We start from the raw sequence: 24,826 nt of genomic DNA, 5'->3' as shown, positions 1-24,826 counted from the left end.
TTGAAGACTTAGGAGTCACTAACCCATTTCCCCCCAAATCCGCATTTGAAGGTCGTTGCCCAGATCCACTTTTAGCATCCTGACCTACGAGTCGTTGATTAGCAGCATTCTGTTGTCGACTAGTAGGTTGAGGAGTTGAAATCTTCTTTCGCTTAGCGATGGTGAAGTCGAGAGTTGGAGAAAACTGCAGCTACCAAGAAATCGCCATTACAGGAGATGGCACGGCCAAAAAAAGAGTTTCGCTCGGTAGCATTGCCCTTAAAAAATAAGTAAATTTTGATTAGGAAAAAGTAAATTTTGATTCAATGATAATCAAACAGAAACCAAATAAAAAAAAAATTGTAACAAGTGTAAATCATGATTTTAAAGCTACAAGCCTACAATAAAGACCACATTAGTTGTGTTAGATAATGATAACTTTATATTTACATCTGATTAGACCTGATTAATCTTAAAATGCGATTTTTTAATAAGTAAAAGAATTATTATATACTAAGTGCTGACCAATTCTAAAATATCATACAGCTTGTTCATCAATCATCAGGCACATTAGTGTAACTAAAAGTTTTGAACCCCATTCAAACCAATTGACCACAAAAGAAAATTTGAGCTAAGTAAACAAACATATCTATAATCTATTGTTTTCTTTTGATAAATTGATTTTTACAATGACGAGTTAATGCGTGACATAAAAGTCAAATCCATGGCCAACTAATGGGGGAATGAGGAAGTTAATACTGAAGGCCTATTTACATTCACAGAAATAATCTAATCTGAAATGAATAAGTTATGAGAGAAGGAAATTAGAAGCTGAACTGAATTGAAAACAAGCTGAAGTGAACAAGTTCGGAGAATGTTTTTTTTCCTATAACAATTTTTCCGCTTCTAATATCAAAGTTTTTATTTTCTTTTTCCTATAGTATAACAATAGAAATTAACTCATAAGGTTTGATCATTAGACTTAGGATACGAGGTAAAAGACTAAAAACGATGCCACTAGTCCATTACTTCAAGTCTTCAACCACTTCTATAAAATGAACAATCCAAACATTATCCGAAGTTCCGAACCAAGTTAGTACTCTGTAATCCGTATTTTATACTCGGTACTTCGTATTTCAGGCCAAGATTAGTTTCTATTTCTAATGTTCAACCTTCCAATCTAAAATATGAAACGCACAGCAAAGGTCCATATTTCTTACCAAGATAGTTTGCCACAAAAAAAGTGACCTTTTCTCAAATATCTCGACCTAAATTGGCGCAGGTAGTTCTGCAAAGTTGAGACTTGAGAAGTTGAGAGTGCAATTCTGCAAAATTGTTCAATAATTCTATTTCTCTCAAGTCTCAACTGGTACAAGATTAACATAGATATTCAATCTCATAGCTGTCTTTGGTGGAATTTCGCAACCAGTGAGTTCATCTTCCTCTACTTAATTTTTCCCATTTCTTTTATTTTTCTTCAGCTTAATTTTAACCTTTAAATGTATAATTGTTTTGGCTTTGAATTCACTAATTATTTAGAATATGCATAAATTATGGGTTTTGATTTCATTTGGGACATTTATGTGATGTGGGTACTTGCTACTTTTAATGGAAATGGTTCATGTTTCAATTGAAACTGAAAATATAAGGAATTAGGGTGAATATTTCTGATAATCTTGAGAAATTTGCGGCTTATGAAACAAAGTGTTTGGTTTTTGAGGCATATTTTGTGAGTAATGAGCTTGGGATCGAACTGCCAAGTAAAGTTTTGACTTTTTTGGTGAAATGGGCAAGAAACAAAACTACAGTAACATATTTGAAGAATGTTTATTTTTGAGGATTTTAGTTAAGGTAATTATACTAGTTGAGATTGTTGAGGTGGACTAGAATGTGTATACGGCCGCGAGGAGAAAGGTATTTTAACAAACTTAGAAGGTTCCATGGTTGTGATAAAAGCACAAAGTGCTGAGAATGATGGAAATTGACTTATGTTTTAATGATATCATATATTTATGCACCTTTATGAGTATGCAACAATGGAAGATGTTCAAATGGTGAAGAGTAGAGTTTAAAAGTCATAAGTCGGTTGTGGTATAGAATGGGTTAAGAGGCTAGTAGCATTATGCTATAATAAATCATTCCAAAATCTCCTTGATGCTGATTTTTTCCCACATTCAGATTTTCTGAAATCAACGCTGATCAATTTACTGTACTTTCAGTAATGGTTTTTGCTAGTTTAAGATTTATCCTCATATTCCTCAACTTCAGTGAAAATTATTTTCTGCAGTGAAAGACTTATATGTTTGTACTTTGTACTCCATATAGTTTAGTGATGTTTATGAGGGTCATCAGGGGATAAATTAAATCTTTCATGCATGAGGAAACTGCATTCTCTATAGAACTTATGTAAATATTCTCATTATGATTGAGCATTTCAATTTTGTTTTTGACGATATTTGTGTGTTTGTGCTTCAAAATGGTGTCTTATATTTGTACAATATGTTTGAACAAACTTATTCTAACTCTGATAGTTATTACAAATAAAAAACTTTCTAATATAGGTGTTTGTACATGGCGGCCATGCCATGTGGAGTGTTTGTGCCTCATTGTGGCTTGCAGAGTCAAACACCTGGAATGTATAGTACTACAAGCTTTAATTTGTTTTCCTCACATTGGTAAGCACCAGCTTGTGTTCTAGAAGGTTTTGTCTGTTGGTATCTTCTGTTCTCTAGTTCATCTTTGTGCATAATTTTGATTTTTCCTTGTACCATATTGACTATAAAAATCATATCTTTAATCCTACCTAAGTTAAAACTAGAGCTCTCAGTTCGGGTAAACAGGTGTTAAGTACTAAATTTGAGTAATGTAATTCGAAACAGGAAACGTAGTTAAAGGTTGAATGCTTGAGTACTTGATTGATTGAAGATTGAAATACAAAGGATAAACATAACTTGAGGCTATGAGTCTCTTAGTAGCTTTAGGCCACAACTCTCTCTAGTGTTTACTCTCAAATTTCTGAATGAATTTTGCTCCTCACCCTAACATACATATACTCAAGCCTAGATAATACATGTGACAATAATTAACTAAAATAGAAACCCATAGAGAACATGATTAAAGAAGTCCTGCTTCCCTTCCTAAACTTCTCTTTAATTAGCTTTGTCATGTTGCTCCTTGTTCCTGGCTTCACTTGACCCTTGCTGCCCCTTCTTTGCCCGCCTCGTGTACACCAAAAGTGGTGGTTGACTTGCGGTGTTGACTCCATTGACCCAATCCATAACATCACTCCCCCCTTTGAGTTTCACCTTGTCCTCAAGGTGGAAGTCAGGGAAGCGTAAATTGACTGCTTCAAAATCCTCCCACGTGGCTTCAAAGTGTTGCAGTCCCTTCCACGTAAGTAGTACTTCGAGCATGAACATCGACTCCTTCCGTACCCTGCGCACATCAAGGAGTTCCTCTGGTTCCACAAGTAACTCCAAGTCGGGAGACAGTTGCTTGGGAAGGGTGGGCTGACTTGGAGTGCTGCCAAGGGCTCTCTTAAGTTGCGATATGTGGAAAACCGGGTGTATCTTACAATCCGGTAGTAGCTTCAACTTATAAGCAACTCTGCCAATTTGCTCAATAACTTCAAAGGGGCCATATAATCTAGCAGCCAATTTCTCGAAGGGCCTCCTTGCAAGCAACTTTTGCCAATAGGGCTGTAGCTTGAGAAAAACCTTCTCCCCAACCTTGAACTTATCTTCTCTCCTCTGTTTATCAGCATTCAGCTTCATCACTTGTTGGGCACGGTTCAAATTCATTCGCAAATCCTCTAAAATCCCATCTCTTTCCTGCAAACTTTCCTCAAGGCTGCGAACCATTGTCTGCTCCCAATCGCCATAGCTTCGGCGGGTCTCGACCATAAACGACCTTGAATGGGGTCATCTTGGTCGAATTGTGGGGCGAAGTGTTGTAGGAATATTCAGCCCACGGTAACCAGCGAGCCCAGGTGCGAGGCTTCAGCGATGAAGCATCTCAAGTAAGTTTCGAGGCTTTTGTTCACAATCTCTGTTTGCCTGTCGATTTGAGGGTGGTAGGCCGTGCTTCGGCGGAGATGTGTCCCTTGCAAACGAAAAAGCTCCCTCCAAAAGATACTCATGAAAACCCGATCACGATCAGAAATAATTGATGCCGGAAAACCATGAAGACGGACTATTTCCTTAACAAAGGCGTCTGCCACTTTTAGAGCGTTGAAGGGGTGTTTTATCCCAATAAAATGGGCATATTTTGAGAGGCGATCCACCACCACGAGCACGGAGTCTATTCCCTTAGATAGAGGAAATCCCTCCACGAAATCCATGGAGATGTCCTCCCACACGGCTTCGGGAATTGGAATCGGTTGGAGCAAACTGAGAGGACTCTTGGTGATGGTTTTGTTTCTTTGACACACATCACATTCTCGCACAAATTTCCCGACATCCTTTCGCATTCCGGACCAAAACCAGTCGGCGGCCAATCGGAGATAGGACTTAATTTCGTCGTCGTGGCCTCCCGTGGCAGTGCTGTGATACTCCTTCAAGAGTAAAGGAATGAACTTTGAAGACTTAGGCAAGACAATTCGATTTTTGTAACATAATCTGGACCCCTCAACATGAAACCCCTTTGGACCTTCTTTTCCCTCCTTAAGACCCAAAACAATCTGGCCCAAATCTTTATCCCCCTCCAATTCCTTCTCAAGTTCGGCCCAATCCACATAACATGAGTGGATCAAGGCCCCAAGCTCTATCTTCTCTTCTTTTTTCTTTCCTTCGATCAGTTTCTCTGATCGCACTAGCAGAGCTCCGTCCTTACGAGAAAGTGCATCCGCCACCCTGTTCGCTGCGCCTGGCTTATAATGGATGGTAAAATCAAACCCCACCAATTTCCTCAGCCAACGTTGATATTCACCTCCGACCTCCCTTTGCTCCGTGAGATATTTCAAACTCTGTTGATCAGTATGAATTTCAAATTGGCGTCCCATTAAATAATGACGCCATTTGGTCACAGCCAAGGCGATTGCCATTAATTCTTTCTCGTAAATCGACCTCCCTCGTGCTCGAACTCCCAACATTTTGCTGTAGAAGGAGGCGTCGGTCTCAACAACAAAAGCTTCTCTGAAATTAGGAACGGCCAAAACCGGAGCGGTGGTCATAGCCGACTTTAACCTCTAGAACGCTACCGTAGCCTCTTCCGACCACCCGAAACAGTCCTTCTTCAATTGTGAGGTAAGAGGGTTGGGAATGTGAGCGTAGTGGGATATGAATTTCCGGTAATACCCCGTCAACCCCAAAAAACCTCAGAGCTCTTTAAGGTTCTTCGGTATTTCCCACTCAAGTATGGCTCGAATTTTTTCAACATCCATGGCGACCCCTTGCTCGGAAATTACGTGGCCCAAATAAGCATTCTCTCTCCTCCCAAACTCACACTTTTTAAAATTGGCATATAATTGATTTTCCACCAATTTTTGCTAACACCAATTTCAAGTGACACTTATGCTCCTCCACGGCCTTACTATAGATCAAGATATCGTCAAAGAAAACGAGCACAAATTTTCTCAAGTAAGGCCGAAAAAACCTCGTTCATGAGAGATTGGAAGGTAGCCGGGGCATTTGTGAGCCCAAACGGCATCACTAAAAATTCATAGTGACCCTCATGAGTGCGGAAGGCCGTTTTATGAGTGTCTTCCGGTTTGACCCGAATTTGATGATAGCCCGATTTTAAATCGAGCTTGGAAAAAATTGTTGCCTCATGCAATTCATCAAGTAGCTCATCAATAATCGGAATCGGATATTTATCCGGAACGGTTTCTTTGTTGAGAGCTCGATAATCTACACAAAATCGCCAAGACCCGTCCTTTTTAACGAGCAAAACCGGGCTTGAGAAAGGGCTTGGTGACGGTTTGATGATGCCGACCTCGAGCATTTCCCGTATTAGCCTCTCAATCTCATCCTTCTGAATTTGGGGATATCTATAAGGCCTAACACTAATTGGGTTGGCCCCATCTCTTAACACAATAGAGTGCTCATGGCCTCTATTTGGGAGTAGCCCACTTGGCATTTGGAAAACCCCTTGAAATTGGCCCAGAATCTCAACCAAGAATGAAGATGGGCTGGTTGGATTTGGGCCCGATTTCTCATCCTCGAATCTGTTGCACTCAACCCAAAAGCCCTTTTTTTCCTTTTTCAACACTCTCACCATAGCCTTGAGTGAAATCTGTGACTTTTCGAGGGTCGGGTCTCCGGTGAGGGTGACCGGAACTCCACCCACGGTGAACCTCATGACATGGGTTTGCCAATTAGTAACCACGACCCCCAACTTCTCAAGCCATTGCACCCCTAATATCACTTCGGCACTACCTAGGGTGAGTGGAAAGAAATCTTCGGTTATAGTAAGTCCACCTTGAAGCTCCACCTTGACTCCCTTACACATTCCGCTACCCCGAATGGTGTCCCAATTCCCTAAGGAAACGCCAAATTCCCCACCTTGAGTAATGGGAATATCCGTTTGCTCCACCACCGAAATTGCTAAGAAATTATGAGTGGCCCTCGGGTCGATCATTACTACTACCTCTTGCCCCTTGACTACCCCTCTCAACTTCATTGTCTTTGGATTGTGTATCCCGATCACCGAACATAATGACATCGACCCGTTTTCCTCCGAGGGGGTGTCACTCTCCAACTCCGGTCCTTCATCCTCCAACTCTACTTCCCCTTCCGCCACTAGTAATACACTAAGCTCCTTCCTTTTGCAACGATGACCCACACCCCACCTCTCATCACACCTAAAGCACAACCCCTTCGCCCTCCTTTCCGCCAATTCGAACTCGGTTAACCGCCTCGTGCTTCCGGTGGAATTCTGACTTGGGCCACGGTTGGACCGACCCATGTTCACGGAGCTTTGGGATTCTGGTGCCTTGGGCCATGATTTGGGAGGCCCACTACTACTGGTTGCCCATAAGAAGCTATTAAGCCACCCTTACTCACAATTGGGCTGCTGTGACTTGGGTTAGAATTGGATGGCCCAACCACAAGGCCCCCTTTCCAATTACTAACGGGTTTCTTGCCCTGCTGCACACGGTTCTTTTCTTCAATCCTGCCAGCCATTTCCATGGCTTTTTCAAGGTTGAGAGGATTAAGGAGTCTCAACTCTGTTTTAATTTCTTTGTTTAACCCATTTATGAACTGCCCGAGCATAAGACTTTCCGGCACGTCCTCTAGTGGCGCCGCCATCTCTATGAATTTCCGGCGATACTACGCCACCGATCCGGAGACATCTTGCATCACCGCTAACCATTGTTCATGGAGCGTTCCCAAGTGTGAAGGTCGGAACTCGTTCAGAGCACGTTGTTTGAGATCCGGCCACCCAAAGAACGGTCGCCGCTTCTGCTCCCACTGAAACCACTTCAAAGCGGCCCCATCCATCGCGACCACCGCCGCTTCCATTTTCTCCCTCTCCATCAGCTTGTAAAATTTGTAGTACATTTCAGCCCTCGCTGTCCAATTATCCGGATCTGCTCCGTCGAAGAGAGGCATTTCTAATTTACGGTGCTTCCAATGACCACCGCCGCTGCCTCCTCCACCACCGACCCAACCCCGGTTTCTCAGGCGGGTGCCACCCTGGATCGTCGAATGGTCTGTCTTCGTGCAGGCTGTTTTCACCGCTCAATCCCCCTTCCACCGGTTGTATGACTGATTGTGGTTGCGGTTGTTGAGGTTGTGGTTGTGAGAATTTCAATTTCTCCAACTCTTCTTGAATCTTCGTGAATTTGCTGCGGTCTAAGGTGGCCTGAGTATTCACGGTGGCGCGAAATTGGTCTAGGCGTTCCTCCAAGTGGTTCACTGTGTTAGCCACCACCTCCTCTGTCTTCCTCCGCTCCTTCTCAATTTCCTTGCGTTCTTCTTCCATGGCCGCCGCCACCGTGCGTGTGAGGTTGTCGTCTTGCGGTTGTAACCTCTCCTGGATGGCCGCTAGCGCTTCTTCTATGGCGGTGAGCCGTTGAGGTATGTCTGCTTCCATGGCTGCTTGAATTCGATTTTTTTTTTTAATTATTGGCTGGAGGTTTCCGGCACCGGCGGTCGCAGAACCACTGCTCTGATACCAAGTTGTTAAGTACTAAATTTGAGTAATGTAATTCGAAACAGGAAACGTAATTAAAGTTTGAATGCTTGAGTACTTGATTGATTGAAGATTGAAATACAAAGTGTTTCGGGGTTTTCTGATGTCCTGCGGGAGAGTTACAATTCCGAGACAGGAACCGGACGCCTGTACCTGCAAAACAAACGGATGCTCCGGATGATTGGAGATCCACCTCCGACGGTCAAGTTAGTACTTGATTAAGGAGTAATTAATGCGGAAATTAAAGTGATTGGGTCTTTCTAGGTGAGAGTGTGTAATCTGCGTAATCTCCCTTAATGAGGATTAAGGGAGGTATTTATAACCTCGGGAAACGTGCCAATCTAGGTTTAGGTTAACCTTGGGCTGATTGGGCTTCCCTCGGAAGTTGGGCCTAGGTGACCGGCTTCTCCATTAGGCATAGAGTATGCCACGTGTCATGACATAATAAGTCCAGGGTGGACGAATAAGCGTGTGCCACGTGGCAAGCCCTGAGAGGTCCAACTGGGGGACACTTGGCAGGACCTGATTGGCCCACGTGGCGCATTCCGATTGGTGGGAGCAAATCCCCTAATCACAAAGGATAAACATAACTTGAGGCTATGAGTCTCTTAGTAGCTTTAGGCCACAACTCTCCCTAGTGTTTACTCTCAAATTTTCTGAATGAATTCTACTGCTCCTCACCCTAACATACATATACTCAAGCCTAGATAATACATGTGACAATAATTAACTAAAATAGAAACCCATAGAGAACATGATTAAAGAAGTCCTGCTCCCCTTCCTAAACTTCTCTTTAATTAGCTTTGTCATGTTGCTCCTTGTTCCTGGCTTCACTTGACCCTTGCTGCCCCTTCTTTGCGCGCCTCGTGTACACCAAAAGTGGTGGTTGATTTGCGGTGTTGACTCCAACCCAATCCATAACAACAGGTCGGGTAAGAGTGGGTGGGGTCAACATGGGTCGGGTGAGAGTGGGTCGGGTGAGAGTGGGTCGGGTGAGAGTGGATCACGTCAACTTGGGTCAGGTCAATTCAGATTAATTCCATAACCTATGCGGGTTGGGTTTGGGTTAGGTCATGCTTTAGTCGGGTCATACTTCTTATCGGGTTTGGGTCAGGTTAATAACAGGTCGGGTGAACAATTGGTTGGGTTTAATTCGGGTTTTCACGGGTTAAAACGGGTTAGGGTAATTCTCGGGTTCGAATCGGGTTCGGTTCAAATCAATAATTTGCGGGTTAGAATCAGGTCGGGTCATTCTCGGGTTTGAGTCGGGTTCAGTTCAAGTCAATAATTTGCGAATTATAATGAGGTCGGGTCATTTTCAAGTCGGGTCATTCTTGGCTTCAAGTCGGGTTCGGTTCAAGTCAATAATTTGCGGGTTATAATCAGGTTGGGTCATTTCTAAGTCGGGTCATTCTCGAATTCAAGTCGGGTTATGTTCAAGTCAATAATTTGCAGGTTACAATAGGTCGGGTCATTTCTAAGTCAGGTCATATTCGGGTTCAACTAACTATAAATAGATAATTATCATTTATATCAAACTAATTATTTCCTTTGACTATATTATACTTCCTCCGTTTTCTTTTAGATGCAACACACACTTTTTCACGGTATTTAAGAAATGTGGGGGTTCACATGATATAATACACTTTAAAATGGGATTAGTGGTTGTTAGGAGTGTAATTTAGTGGGTCATGTGGTTTAAATAAGGGAAATAGTATAGTTTTTCTCTTAAGTAACTTTCCTTATAGTGTGTTGCAAATATTGTGACATTTCCTTTTTAGCAAAGTGTTGCAACCAAAAGAAAACGGAGGAAGTATATGGCAATATACTAGGGAACTGTAATCTATTATTTAGGAAGATAATTATTTCCTTTGACCATACAACAAATATATACTATATTTAACACTTATATTTGAGGATGATACTCCTTTCTTTTGCTGCCTTCCCAAGACAAAATGCTTTGATCAACAATAATAAAGTGGTCGTAATTGCATTTATGGTGATTTGAAATCGGATCCGGAACAATTTGGGTTGAATTTAGGTCGGGTTAATAACAAGTGTTAATTTCGAGTCGGGTTAGTCACATATGTGGTTGAATTTTTGGGTTAGGTAAGTAATAGGTATGGTAAAATTCGAGTCGGGTCATTAACAAGTCGGGTTGAATTTGGGTCAGGTCAATAACAAGTCGGGTTGATTTCAGGTCAGGTTTGTAATAGGTTGGGTTAAATTCGGGTCGGGTTAAGAACGGGTCGGGTTGAATTCAGGTCAGGTTCATAACAAGTCAGGTTAAATTCGGGTTTTAACGATTTAAAACGGGTTTGGGTCAATTTCGGTTCAAGTCGGGTTCGGTGCAAGTTAATTAAATTAGCCGTTGTAAACTGATAAATTGGCCAATTTTTATATCCACAATTTTTGAGAAATTTTAGAGGTTTCGGGGGCCGGTGTCGAAAAGTCTTGAAATTTTATGGGATACATCTCGGGGTCATATAATGCCATTTGAACCATATATGATCATTATTTGTTGTCATAAATGTTCGTGGTAGACTTGAATTAATAAAATCTGTGAGAGTTGTAAGCCGATAACTTGGTCGTTTAAAGGAATATTGGATGGTTCCACCCATCCAATTGGACTCCCAGAGGACATTAGGGACCAGGGTAAACATTTTGGCAATTTTTATTTCCAGGCGAAAAAAATTCAAAAAATTTCAAAATTGAAGGCTTATATCCACGCTTTTTGAGAAATTTTAAAGGTTTCGGGGCCCGGTGTAGAAAAGTATTAATATTTTAGGGGATACATCTCGGGGTCATATAATGCCGTTTGGAACCATATATGATCATTATATGTTGTCATAAACGTTCGTAGTAGGCTTGAGTTAATGAAATCCGTGCAAGTTGTAAACCTGTAATTAAATTAGGGGTGGCAATTCGGGTCAGCAGGTCGGGTTCGGGTCAGATTTCGGGTCGATTTCGGGTTATGCTTAGAAACTATTAAAAATAGTGTAAAACTTAATATTATTACGAAATATGAAATTTGGGTCAAATCGGGTCGAATTCGGGTTGTTCGGGTTCGGTTCAGGTCGGGTTCGGGTCTCTCTCGGTAACTTCGGGTCGGGTTCGGGTCGGGTTTTCGTGTCGGGTCAGGGTTTGCCAGCCCTAAATTAAATTGGTCGTTCAAAGGCAAATTAGATGGTTCCACCAACCTAATTGGACTCCCGGAGGGTATTAGGGACCATGAAAAACATTTTGGAAATTTTATTTTCGGACAAAAAAAAAAAAGTCAAAAAGTTCTAAAATTAAAGACTAATATCCACGCTTTTTGAGAAATTTTAGAGGTTTCGAGGCCCGGTGTCGAAATGTCTTGAAATGTTAGGGGATACATCTCGGGGGTCATTTAATGCCGTTAGGAACCATATATGATCATTATTTGTTGCCATAAATGTTCGTGGTAGGCTTGAGTTGATGAAATCGGTGCAAGTTGTGTACCGGTAAATTGGTCGTTTAAAGGCAAATTGGATGGTTCCACTTACCCAATGGGATTCCGGACGGTATTAGGGACCATGTTAACATTTCGACAATTTTTATTTCGGGCGAAAAAAACGTGGAAAATTTCAAAATTAAAGGCTAATATCAACGCTTTAGAGAAATTTTTTGAGGATTCAGGGCCAGGTGCCGAAAAGTCTTGAAATTCTAGGGGATACATCTCAGGGTCATTTAATGCCGTTTGAAACCATATATGATCATTATTTGTTGTCAAAAATGTTCGTGGTAGGCTTGAGTTAATGAAATCGGTGCAAGTTATAAACCGGTAAATAGGCCGTTGAAAGACAAATTGGATGGTTTCACCCACCCAATTGTACTCTTGAAGGGTATTAGAGACCATGGTAAACATTTCGGCAAATATTATTTCCAAGCGAAAAAAAGTCTAAAAATTCCAATACTTAAGGCTCATATCCACACTTTTTGAGAAATTTTGTAGGTTTCGGGACCCGGTATCGAAAAGCCTTGAGTTTCTAAGTAATACATCTCAAGTTCATAAAATGTCGTTTGTAATCATATATGATCACTATTTGTTGTCATAAATATTCGTGGTAGGTTTGAGTTAATGAAATCAATGCAAGTTGTAAACCGGAAAATTGGTCGTTTAAAGACAAATTGGATGGTTCCACCCACTTAAATGGACTAATGGAGGGTATTAGGGAACATGGTAAAAATTTCGGCAATTTTTATTAACAAGCGAAAAAAAGTTAAAAAATTCCAAATTGAAGTCCAATGTCCACGCTTTTTGAGAAATTCTGGAGGTTTTAGGTTCCGGTGTTGAAAAATCTTGAAATTTTAAGGAACACATTTCGGGGTCATATAATGTTGTTTGGAAACATATATGATCATTATTTGTTGTCATAAATGTACGTGGTAGGCTTGAGTGAATTAAATCAGTGCAAGTTGTAAACCGATAAATCAGCTGTTTAAAGGCAAATTGGATGATTTCACCCAGCTAGGGGTACTCCCAAAGGGTATTAGGGACCATTGTAAATATTACGACAATTTTTATTTTCGGGCAAATAAAAGTAAAAAAATTCCAAAATTGAAGTCTAATATCCACGTATTTTGCGAAATTTTGGAGGTTTCGAGACCCGGTGTCAAAAAGTATTAAAATTCTAGGGAATACATCTCGGGGTCATATAAGCCGTTTGTAACCTTATATGATCTTTATATGTTGTCATAAATGTTCGTGGTAGGCTTGAGTTAATGAAATCGGTGCAAGTTGTAAACCGGTAATTGGCCGTTTAAAAACAAATTGGATGGTTACACCCATCAAATTGGCCTACCTTAGGGTATTAGGGACCATGAAAAACATTTCGGGAATTTTTATTTTCTAGCGAAAAAAATTCTAAAAATTCCAATATTAAAGGCTAATATCCACGCTTGTTGAGAAATTTTAGAGAATTCGAGTCTCGGTGTCGAAAAGTCTTGAAATTTTAGGATTACATCTCGGGGTCATATAATGCCGTTTGGAACCATATATGATCATTATATGTTGTCATAAATGTTCGTAGTAAGTTTGAGCTAATGAATCGGTGCAAGCTGTAAATCGCTAAATAGGCCGTTTAAAGGCAAATTGGATGGTTTCACCCACATAATTGGACTCCCGGAGGGTGTTAGGGAGCATGGTAAACATTAAGGCTATTTTTATTTACGGTCGAAAAAAAGTCAAAAAATTAAAAAATTAAAGGCTAATATCCACGCTTTTTGAGAAATTTTAGAGTTTTCGAGGGTCGGTGTCTAAAAGTCTCGAAATTCTAGGGAATACATCTCGTGGTCCTATAATGTCGTTTGGAATTATATGTGATCATTATTTGTTGTCATAAATGTTCGGTGTAGGCTTGAATTAATAAAATCGGTGCAGGGTGTAAACTGGTAAATTGGTTGTTTTAAGGCAAATTGGATGGTTCGACCCACCTAATTGGACTCCCGAAGAGTATTAGGGACCATGGTAAACATTTCGGCAATTTTTATTTTTTGGCGAAAAAAAGAGAAAAAAAATACTAAAATTGAGGGTTAATATCCACGCTTTTTGAGAAATTTCGAAGGTTTCGGGGTCAGGTGTCGAAAAGAATTGAGATTTTAGGGGATAAATCTCGGAGTCATATAATACCGTTTGAAACCATAAATGACCATTATATGTTTTCATAAATGTTCGTGGTATGCTTGAGTTAATGAAATAAGTGCAGGTTTTAAACTAGTAAATGGGCTGTTTAAATGCAAATTGGATGGTTCCACCCACCTAATTGGCCAGCCAGAGGGTATTAGGAACCATGGTAAGCATTTCGGCAATTTTTATTTTCGAGAGAAAAAAGTCAAAAAATTCCAAAATTGAAGGCTAAAATCCACGTTTTTTTATAAACTTTTGGGATTTCGGAGCCCGGTGTCGAAAAGATTTGAGATTTTAGGGGATTCATCTCTAGGTCATATAATACTGTTTTAACCTATAAATGATGATTATATGTTGTCATAAATGTTCGTGGTAGATTTGAGTTAATGAAATGGGTGCAAGTTGTAAATCGGTAAATTCACCATTTAAAGGCAAATTGGATGGTTCCACCCACCCAATTGGACTCCCGGAGAGTATTAAGGACCATGGTAAATATTTCGGCAATTTTTATTTTCAGGCGAAAAAAAGAGAAAAAATTCTGAAATTGAAGGTTAATATCCGCGCTTTTTGAGAAATTTCGAAGGTTTCGTGGTCAGGTGTGTCGAAAAGAATTGAGATTTTATTAGATACATCTCGCGGTCATATAATGACGTTTGAAACCATAAATGACCATTATATGTTTTCATAAATGTTCGTGGAATGCTTGAGTTAATGAAATAAGTGCAGGTTTTAAACTAGTAAATTGGCCGTTTAAATGCAAATTAGATGGTTCCATCCACCTAATTAGACTGCCGGAGGGTATTAGGAACCATGGTAAGCATTTTGGCAATTTTTATTTTGAGGAGAAAAAAAGTCAAAAAATTCCAAAATTGAAGGCTAATATCCACGCTTTTTGAGAAACTTTTGAGGTTTCGGAGCCCGATGTCGAAAAAATTTGAAATTTTGGGGGATTCATTTCGAGGTCATATAATATTGTTTTAAACCATAAATAATGATTATATGTTGTCATTAATGTTCGTGGTATGTTTGAGTTAATGAAATTGGTACAAGTTGTGAATCGGTAAATTCACCATTTAAAGGCAAATTGGATAGTTCTACCCATCTAATTGGACTCCCAAAAGTCAAAAAATTCGAAAATTTAAGGCTAATATCCATGCTTTTTGAGAAATGTTGGAGGTTTTAACGACCGGTATCGAAAATTCTTGAGATTTTAGGGGATACATATCGGGGTGATACAATGCCGTTTGGAACCATATATGATCATTATATGTTGTCATAAATGTTCGTGGTAGGCTTGAGTTAATGAAATCGGTGCAAGTTGTAAACCGGTAATTGGCCGTTTAAAAACAAATTGGATGGTTCCACCCATCAAATTGTTCTCCCGAAGGGTATTAGGGACTACGAAAAACATTTCGGCAATTTTAATTTTTCAGGCGAAAAAAATTCTAAAAATTCCAATATTAAAGGCTAATATCCACGCTTGTTGAGAAATTTTAAAGATTTCGAGTCCCGGTGTCGAAAAGCCTTGAAATTTTAGATTTACATCTCGGGGTCATATAATGCCGTTTGGAACCATATATGATCATTATATGTTGTCATAAATGTTCGTAGTAAGTTTGAGTTAATGAAATCGGTGTAAGTTATTATGAGTTAATGAAATCAGTGCAAGTTGTAAACCGGTAGATAGGTCGTTTTAAGGCAAATTGGATGGTTTCACCCACATAATTGGACTCCCGATGGGTGTTAGGGAGCATGGTAAACATTTAGGCAATTTTTATTTACGGGCGAAGAAAAGTAAAAAAATTAAAAAATTGAACGCTAATATCCACGCTTTTTGAGAAATTTTGGAGTTTTCGAGGCCCGTTGTCTAAAAGTCTCGAAATTCTAGGGAATACATATCAGGGTCATATAATGTCGTTTGGAATTATATGTGATCACTTTTTGTTGTCATAAATGTTCGGTGTAGGCTTGAGTTGATTAAATCGGTGCAAGTTGTAAACCGGTAAATTGGTTGTTTAAAGGCAAATTGGATGGTTCCACCCATCCAATTGGACTCTCAGAGAGTATTAAGGACCATGGTAAACGTTTCGGCAATTTTTATTTTCAGGCGAAAAAAAGAGAAAAAATTCTGAAATTGAAGGTTAATATCCACGCTTTTTGAGAAATTTCGAAGGTTTCGTGGTCCGAATAGAATTGAGATTTTATTAGATACATCTCGCGGTCATATAATGACATTTGAAACCATAAATGACCATTATATGTTTTCATAAATGTTCGTGGAATGCTTGAGTTAATGAAATAAGTGCAGGTTTTAAACTAGTAAATTGGCCGTTTAAATGCAAATTGGATGGTTCCACCCACCTAATTGGACTGCCAGAGGGTATTAGGAACCATGGTAAGCATTTTGGCAATTTTTATTTTGAGGAGAAAAAAAGTCAAAAAATTCCAAAATTGAAGGCTAATATCCACGCTTTTTGAGAAACTTTTGTGGTTTCGGAGCCCGATGTCTAAACGATTTGAGATTTTGGGGGATTCATCTCGAGGTCATATATTATCGTTTTAAACCATAAATGATGATTATATGTTGTCATTAATGTTCGTGGTATGTTTGAGTTAATGAAATTGGTGCAAGTTGTGAATCGGTAAATTCACCATTTAAAGGCAAATTGGATAGTTCTACCCATCTAATTGGACACCTGGAGGGTATTAGGGACCGTGGTAAACATTTTGGCAATTTTTATTTACAGGCGAAAAAAAGTCAAAAAATTTAAAAATTTAAGCCTAATATCCACGCTTTTTGAGAAATGTTGGAAGTTTCAAGGCCTGGTATTGAAAATCCTTGAGATTTTAGGGGATACATCTCGAGGTCATATAATGCCGTTTGGAACCATATCTGTTCATTATGTGTTGTCATAAATGTTCGTGGTAGGCTTGAGTTAATGAAATTGGTGCAAGTTGTAAACCAGTAAATTTAAAACTAATTGGACTCCTGGAGGGTATTGGGGACCATGGTAAACAATATTGCAATTTTTATTTTCGAGAAAATATAGCCAAAAAATTCCAAAATTTAAGACTAATATCCATGCATTTTGCGAATTTTTAAGGTTTCATGACTCGGTGTCGAAAAGACTTGAAATTCCAGATATTACATCTTGGTGTCATATTATGTCGTTTGATGCCATATATGATTATTATATGTTGTCATAAATGTTCATGGTAGACTTGAGTTAATGAAATCGCTGCAAGATGAAAATCAATAAATTTGTCGTTTAAAGGCAAATTGGATGGTTCCACCCACCCAATGGGACTCCCGGAGGGTATTACGGACCATGGTAAATATTTCGTCATTTTTTTTTCGGGCGAAAAAAAGTAAAAGGTTTACAAAATTAAGTCTAATATCCACGCTTTTTGAGAAATTTTGGAGGTTTCGGGGCTCATTATCGAAAAGCCTTAAAATTTTAGGGAATACATCTCAGGGTCATATAATGCCGTTTGGAACCATATAAGATCATTATATCTTGTCATAAATGTTCGTGGTAATCTTGAATTAATGAAATCGATACAAGTTGTAAATCGATAAATTGGTCGTTTAAAGGGAAATTGGATGGTTCCACCTACCCAATTGGACTCCAGTTGGGTATTATGGACCATGGTTCGACAATTTTTATTTTTGGGCGAAAAAAAGTAAAATAATTCAAAAATTGAAGGCGAATATCCACGCTTTTTTGTGAAATTTGGAGTATCAGTGATGTCTAAAAGTCTTGAAATTTTAGGGAATACATATCGGGGTCATATAATGTCGTTTTAAACCATATACGATCATTATTTGTTGTCATAAATGTTCGTGATATGCTCGAGTTAATGAAATCGGTGCAAGTTGTAAATTGGTTGTTTAAAGGCAAATTGGATGTTTTTATCCACCCAATTGGACTATTTGAGGGTATTAGAGACCATGGTAAACATTTCGGCAATTTTTTTCTACGGGTGAAAAAAAGTCATAAAATTCTAAAATTGAAGGCTAATGTCCACGCTTTTTGAGAAATTTTTGAGGTTTCGGGCCAGGTGTCGAAAAGGCTTGAGATTTTAGGAGATACATTTCGGGATCATATAATGCCGTTTGGAACCATATATGATCATTATATGTTGTCATAAATGTTTTTGGTAGACTTGTATTAATGAAATCGATGCAAGTTGTAAATCGGTTAATTGGTCGTTTAAAGGCAAATTGGATGGTTCCACCCACCCAATTGGACTCCCATAGGGTATTAGGGACCATAGTAAATATTTCTGTAATTTTTATTTCCGGGCGAAAAAAAGTCTAAAAATTCCAAAATTGAAGGCTAATATCCACGCTTTTTGAGAAATTTTAGAGGTTTCAGGTTGGTGTCGAATTTTTTTAAAATTGTAGGGGATATATCTCGGGGTCATATGATGCCGTTTGGAACCGTATATGATCATTATTTATTGTTATAAATGTTTGTGATAGGCTTGAGTTAATGAAATTCGTGCAACTTGTAAACCGTTAAATTGGTCGGATAAATCCAAATTGGATGGTTCTACCCACCCAATTGGCCTCCCGGCGGGTATTAGGGACTATGGTAAACATTTCGGCAATTTTATATCTGTGCAAAAATTGTCAAAAAATTCCGAAATTGAAGTCTAATATCCACGCTTTTTGAGAAATTTAGAATGTTTCGGGGCCCGGTGTCAAAAAGTTTTGAGATTTTAGGGGATACATCTTGGGGTCATGTAATGCCGTTTGGATCCATATATGATCATTATATGTTGTCATAAATGTTCGTGGTAAGCTCGAGTTAATGAAATCAGTGCAAGTTGTTAACTGGTAAATTGGTCGTTTAAAGGCAAATTGGATAGTTCCACCCAGCCAATTGGACTCTAAGAGGGTATTAGGAATCATGGTAAACATTTCGGCAATTTTTATTTTTGGGTGAAAAAAAGTCAAAAAATTCCAAAATTAAAGGCTAAGATCCACGCTTTTTGAGAAATTTTTTAGGTTTCGCTTAAAGCTCTCAATTCGGGTAAATGGGTTGGGTTTGAGTCGGTAAGAGTGGGTCTGGTCAACTCGGGTTAGGTCAATTCGGATTAAATCCATAACCTATAAGGGTCGGGATTGGGTTGGGTCATGCTTGAGTCGGGTCACATCGGGCCATACTTCTTATCGAGTTTGGGTCGGGTTTAGGTCGGGTTACATTCGTGTTGGGTGAACAATGGGTTGGTTTTGATTCAGGTTTTCAAGGGTTAAAATAGGTTAGGGTGATTCTCGGGTTCGAGTCGAGTTCGGTTCAAGTCAATAATTTGCGGGTTAGAATCACGTCGGTTCATTCTCGGGTTTGAGTCAGGTTCGGTTTAAGTAAATAATTTGCGGGTTATAATGAGGTCGGGTCATTTTCAAGTCGGGTCATTCTCGGGTTCAAGTTGGGTTCGGTTCAAGTCAATAATTTGTGGGTTATAATCAGGTTGGGTCATTTCCAAGTTGGGTCATTCTCAAAGTCAAGTCGGGTTATGTTCAAGTCAATAATTTGGTGGTTACAATAGAGTCATTTCCGAGTCAGGTTATATTCGAGTTCAACTAAATATAAATAAATAATTATCATTTTTATCAAGCTAATTATTTCCTTTGACTATAATATATATGGCAATATACTAGGGAACTATATTTTATAATTTAGGAAGATAATTATCTCCTTTAACCATACAACAAATATATACTATATTTAACTCTTAAATTTGAGGATGAAGTTCCTTTCTTTTGCTGGCTGGACCGACTTGGTCTTCCTAGACAAAATGCTTTGATCAACAATAATAATGTGGTCTAAATTGTATTTAAGATGACTTGAAATCGGGTTGGGAACAATTTGGGTTGAATTAAGGTCGGGTCAATAACAAGTCGTGTTGATTTCGAGTCGGGTTAGTAAGAGATCGGGTTGAATTTTGGGGTCGGGTTAGTAATAGGTCTGGTAAAATTTGGTTCGAGTCAATAACAAGTCGGGTTGAATTTGGGTCTAGGTATATAACAAGTTGGGTTGATTTCGGGTCGGGTTAAATTCGGGTCGGGTTAGGAACAGGTCGGGTTGAATTCAAGTCTGGTTAGTAACAAGTCGGGTTAAATTCGGGTTTTGATGGGTTAATACGGGTTTGGGTCAATTTCGGTTCAAGTCGGGTTTGGTTTAGGTCAATAATTTACGGGTTACATTCGGGTCGGGTCTTCTCCAAGTCAGTTCATGTTCGGGTTCGGGTCTCACATACTCAAGTCAACTCGGGTCTAGGGTTGGTTTTAGGTCGGGTAATTTGGGTCACCATTTTTTCGGGTTCAGATGGTCGGTTAATAATCGGGTTTGAGTCGGTATATCGGGTTGGGTCAACTTTTGACAACTCTAGTTAAAAGTTAAAACTATGGAAATTTGATATCTTTAAAATGTGTCGAACAATTCGAACAAGGTCCCAATCGGTTATGCTTTTTCTTGCATAATAAATACGTAGTAATCAATGATGGTCAAAGCCGATTATATAAATAGTGCAAAAGGTACATATGCTGCAACTTAAAGTGCCGAATGATATAAGTGGCAATGGACTCATGGTAAACATGTATCTGTATATCTTTAACAAACTGACAAGTATGTTATTTTTCTGAACATTTATTAAATCTTCTGTTTACTTTTGACTGAAAAATTGCAGTTGCACAAGCAAGGGGATGTTGGCTTCATCTTGCTCAACCATATTTTCTCCTGACTCTTCTCACACATTTTTGAGCTCAAGGCCACATAAGGACTTGTATCATTTCAAGCTATCCTATTCCCACCTCATTGTCAGAGCTCAGAGGGTCAGATGTTTTCTGCTATGTAGTTGCTTTATTTCCTTGCAATAATAATACAGCGGTACACTATTATTTTCAGTTGGCAGGCATATTCTGACCATGACTGTTTTGAACATGCAGAATTACTACTCTGTCCTTGGTATTGCAGAAGATGCTGGGAAGCCTGAAATAAAAAGTGGTGAGTTCATCTAGTTAATTAAGGTAGTATCCTTGCATTCTGATGCAGCATCAACTAAACTGCTATCGACCCGGACTCTGGCTCAATCAAACAGTGACAAATAGATGTGCACTCACTAAATAAGAGGAAAGCTTGGAAGGATTTTTTATTAAAGAGGCTGAAAACTACAGGCTACTGCTGCTATTACAATAATAAAGGTGGAAGCTTGGAGAATATTACTGCTACTGCTAAGCTAATGATTACAATCATAAATCACATGACGGCTTTCATTCTTTCCTTCCCTTTTTAAATACTAAGCAATCCCCATGACCTAGCAGCGTACACATTGTCCTCTCTGCCAGCGTGGCTTTTTCACCCAATTACATCCTTCCCTCACTTCTTTTGTCTTCTTTTGCTATTCCCAAAATGCTGCTACTGCTGTCCTTGCCCTGTATTTTTGTGCCTCCTGGTATAGACTCGGATTGGTGTATCTGGGCTGGCCCGATCTATTGCATAAACCTGTACATCTTGATTTTTAGGCTGTTTTTATGTTGCTCTGATAATGCTGCCTTAGTCTCCTTTCACCTCTTTTTTTTCATCAGATTGGTCTTTGTGTAGGTAGCCTCTGCATTTCAGTGGAAAGTATTGCATGCCTAGGAACATTTAATGTTTGCAGCTTGTGGTTCCTTCTTGTGTCTTTAATATCTTTTCCTGGTTTGTTTCTTACCAGAAAATTGCTCCATAGGTTGGCCTGCAAATTAAGATTTCCTCTGTATGCTTGTGTCTCTAATTATTGAAGTCTGTTTATCTGAACTTTGTTTTTCTCCCAAGAGTAACTGATTAATCATAGAGTTGAACTCTCATACATGCAGCTTATAAGAAGCTTGCGCGGACTTACCATCCTGATGTAAACAAGTAAGTTGAAATTCAGCCTTCATAATGATGCATACTGACATACCTATGTTATAATATATGTTTCTGTAGCAGGCTCTCTAAATAAGTATGTGATTTTACTCGTTTTATAAGTTTTGGTCCGATTTAGTCATGATGGCAGCATTAGGCCTAAGTGTGGACCTTCAACATTCTCAAATATAGTAATTTTTAGAAGATTATTGCTGCTTCAATATTGTGATATCGATTTTGGCATCTTGGCATAAAAAATTTCCGCCCCCCTTGTAATTCAAATTATTTTGGTTCTTATTGAAGTTGTCGAAATTGTTTAGCTCTTAGGATATGCAGATTATATTTTTGTAGTATTCACTTTACTGTTGTAACAATATTGTGCGAGTAGCTATAGTTGGTTTGATTGTTTGAAGTCCAACTCCACATCTGAGCTCTCCAAAGTCTTAGAATGAATTGATTTTCTAAAACACCTAAATTGCCAGTTTTCTTTAATCTTAACTGCATTATGATGAAGGTGATATTGACCATTTTCCCCAGCTCTCTTTTTCCGTTATGGGGTGTGCATGGCAGATCAGCAAGTATAGAATTGTGGCATCATAATCACCTTAACTCTTTGGATTTAATGTAATTTGTGCACTACTTTGTGACATAGTATCTGAAAATATAGAGGATCATGTCTTGGGGTTGTTATTGCATCAGTAAATTTCAGAATAGTGGGGGCTTTAACCACTATATTATATTTCCTGATAATAAGCTGTCATAGATTGCAATTTGTTCATTTGGTTTGGGTTTCCCTTTTAAAGTAACAAAGACTTTCTGTGGGTGTGTATACTTTTCATGGAAGGTTGTGAGGAGTAGGAGGGGGTGGTAAGAAAAAATGATAAACTTTCATCATGCAGCAAGGAAGGTAATTTGTTTACTACTGTAGGTTTGCAGCTGTGAAACATTTGGGCTGTATTAAAGAGAGAGGGTTATCTAGATGTCAATATCAATAAAAGTTATCATATGGTTGTGGCATGACACGACTCACAAGACGTGTGTTATCATAGGGGTATCTAGACTAGATGTCAAACTGTTCAAAAGTTTGTTGTTTATGTTGTTCTTTGTTTGGCAATCCCTTTCCTGTGTGTAGTATAATAAGTTGTTTTCTCCATTCCTCCATGTTGCAGAGATCCAGGAGCAGAACAAAAATTTAAGGACATTAGTAATGCCTATGAGGTAAGTTTCCATACTATGCGCAGTCCCTACTCTAGCTGATCTGTCTGATATACCTGTCAGATATGGTATCCATTTGATAACAATGGTCTACTGATAACATTTTTCGAACCACAGGTCTTGTCAGATGATGAGAAGCGTTCCATATATGATAGATATGGAGAGGATGGTCTTAAAGGTGGCCCAAGCATGGGGGTAAGTATCTCTTTTTAGTTATCTTCATAAATTGCCCATCCTGATACTGTGGAAAAGGCTGACCCTACTCTAAAATTCAACCAAAATTGACTTTTATGTAGTTTATACACGGGTTAATGACCTGAAACCGCAAACAGAATATCCACAAACAGTATAACTAACTAAAAGCATGTGAATCATGCAAAAAAAAAAAAAAAAAAACTGTACTGGGTAACAAAAATGACCAGAGTCTGAAGCAGACTTGTCTGACCTGCTTCACTTGTCTCCTACCTAGAGATTTTAGTTCTTCTGGCATCACATTTTTGCAGGGCTTCAGCAGCATCTTTGACGAATTACTCAACAACTTTGACGGCATGGGTATGGGGGGAAACTTTCGAAACGGATTTTCAGAGGGTGAGGACCTGGCTTACAGTCTTAGGCTTGATTTCAGAGAGGCAGTGTTTGGGATAGATAAGGATATCGAGATAAATAGGCTCGAAGATTGTCCCACCTGTGAAGCCTCGGGTGCCAAGCCAGGTTCCAAGTCTTATGTTTGCAGAACATGCAATGGCCATGGACAGCTTATCTCATCAATAAGAACACCTTTTGGTATAGTTCAGCAGGCACTCTCCTGCCCTGATTGTGATGGAATGGGCGAGAGTAGTACCCCCTGCAATAAATGTCGTGGTGAAGGAAGAGTGAAAAAATCAAAGAAAATTAATGTAAAAGTCCCTGCTGGAGTAGATACTGGGAACAAAATAAGGTTTGAATGTGAGGGCAATTCCGGGAAAAAAGGTGGCCCCCCTGGTGATCTGTTTGTTGTATTTGAAGTTCGTGCGGATCCCGTTTTGAAGAGGGATGGAAATAATATTCTCTACACTTGCAAGGTTTCCTACCTTGATGCAATTTTGGGGACAGTTAAAAAAGTTCCTACAGTTGATGGAATGTCTGATCTGAAGATCCCTCCTGGTACCCAACCTAATGTGACGTTGATGATGGCAAAAAAGGGAGTTCCTTTTGTAAATAAAAAGAGTAAAAGAGGGGATCAGCTGGTGAAAGTGCAAGTTGAGATTCCAAAAAAGCTGAATGTTGAAGAGAGGAAGCTCATAGAAGAGCTTGTCAACATTGATAAGGCAAGAGTCCCAAGCAGCTAAGATAGGTTCTCTTCTTTGGTCTGTACTCTGGGTTTGTAGGGCAAGATATTGGAATCATACAGTACATATGAATTTTTCCTCTGTCGACCTGAAGACAAGTTAAGTTCTTAAAATTTCTTCAGCTCGCATGTAAATGTGATTTGGATGCTGAGATATGCAGTGATGATAGGGGTTCATCATCTACATATCTCGATTCATGAAATTTTGTTGTGAGATGTTAGATATTTGTGTGTATACAGTATGCTTATAAAATGCTGCACCGCTGCGAAATTGATAGAATGGTAGTAGATGTGAGGTGACTTTGATCAGGAGGCATATACTGAGAACACTGAATTCTAATCCAACTTTCAGAACAGATTTTGAAGACTTCAGATCACCAGATGCTTTCAAAGGTGTCCTTGTTGGAGAAAGGGTAAAATGGTAATCCTCCACATTAGCTCGTTTAAATTGGTACTCAAGTATTTTTAATATTATTATTTTTTGTTAGTTTTTTGTTGTATGAAGAGAAAAGATCCCTCCATCATCTTGAATTACATTCAATTTGAAAATATTCTGAATAAATAAATCCCATTTGTTGGACAGCATCATATGTGCACAGATGTGCCCCCTTTTCTTTCCGAAACACT

The 24,826-nt window shown here is 39.1% G+C and overlaps 1 protein-coding gene and 1 pseudogene across 2 annotated transcripts; one reads left to right on the top strand and one right to left on the bottom strand.

Moving 5' to 3' along the window:
• The first annotated feature begins 1,081 nt into the window (after nucleotides 1–1,081).
• Nucleotides 1,082–24,822, top strand: LOC110681602 (chaperone protein dnaJ A7A, chloroplastic-like). 2 transcript variants are annotated; one of them, XM_021857757.1, is made up of 8 exons: nucleotides 1,082–1,407; nucleotides 2,541–2,654; nucleotides 20,459–20,603; nucleotides 20,718–20,775; nucleotides 21,627–21,669; nucleotides 22,827–22,875; nucleotides 22,990–23,067; nucleotides 23,376–24,822. In XM_021857757.1, the coding sequence occupies exons 2-8, from the start codon at nucleotides 2,551–2,553 to the stop codon at nucleotides 24,198–24,200; spliced, it is 1,302 nt and encodes a 433-aa protein (XP_021713449.1). In that variant the 5' UTR covers nucleotides 1,082–1,407; nucleotides 2,541–2,550; the 3' UTR covers nucleotides 24,201–24,822. The 2 variants fall into 2 exon arrangements, with proteins under 2 accessions (XP_021713449.1, XP_021713454.1); XM_021857762.1 differs by lacking the exon at nucleotides 2,541–2,654.
• Nucleotides 5,400–8,244, bottom strand: LOC110681592 (annotated as a pseudogene).
• Nucleotides 24,823–24,826: the final 4 nt, after the last annotated feature.

This window comes from Chenopodium quinoa, unplaced genomic scaffold, assembly GCF_001683475.1.
Source record: "Chenopodium quinoa cultivar QQ74 unplaced genomic scaffold, ASM168347v1, whole genome shotgun sequence".
Classification (NCBI taxonomy): Eukaryota; Viridiplantae; Streptophyta; class Magnoliopsida; order Caryophyllales; family Amaranthaceae; genus Chenopodium; species Chenopodium quinoa.
This window is presented reverse-complemented; position numbering and strand designations above follow the sequence as displayed.

Coding starts and splice junctions, on each gene's coding strand:
- LOC110681602 (XM_021857757.1), top strand. CDS start 2,551: ATGGCGGCCATGCCATGTGGAGTGTTTGTGCCTCATTGTGGCTTGCAG. Junction 20,776..21,626: donor GAAGCCTGAAATAAAAAGTG/GTGAGTTCATCT, acceptor TCATACATGCAG/CTTATAAGAAGCTTGCGCGG. Junction 21,670..22,826: donor TACCATCCTGATGTAAACAA/GTAAGTTGAAAT, acceptor TCCATGTTGCAG/AGATCCAGGAGCAGAACAAA.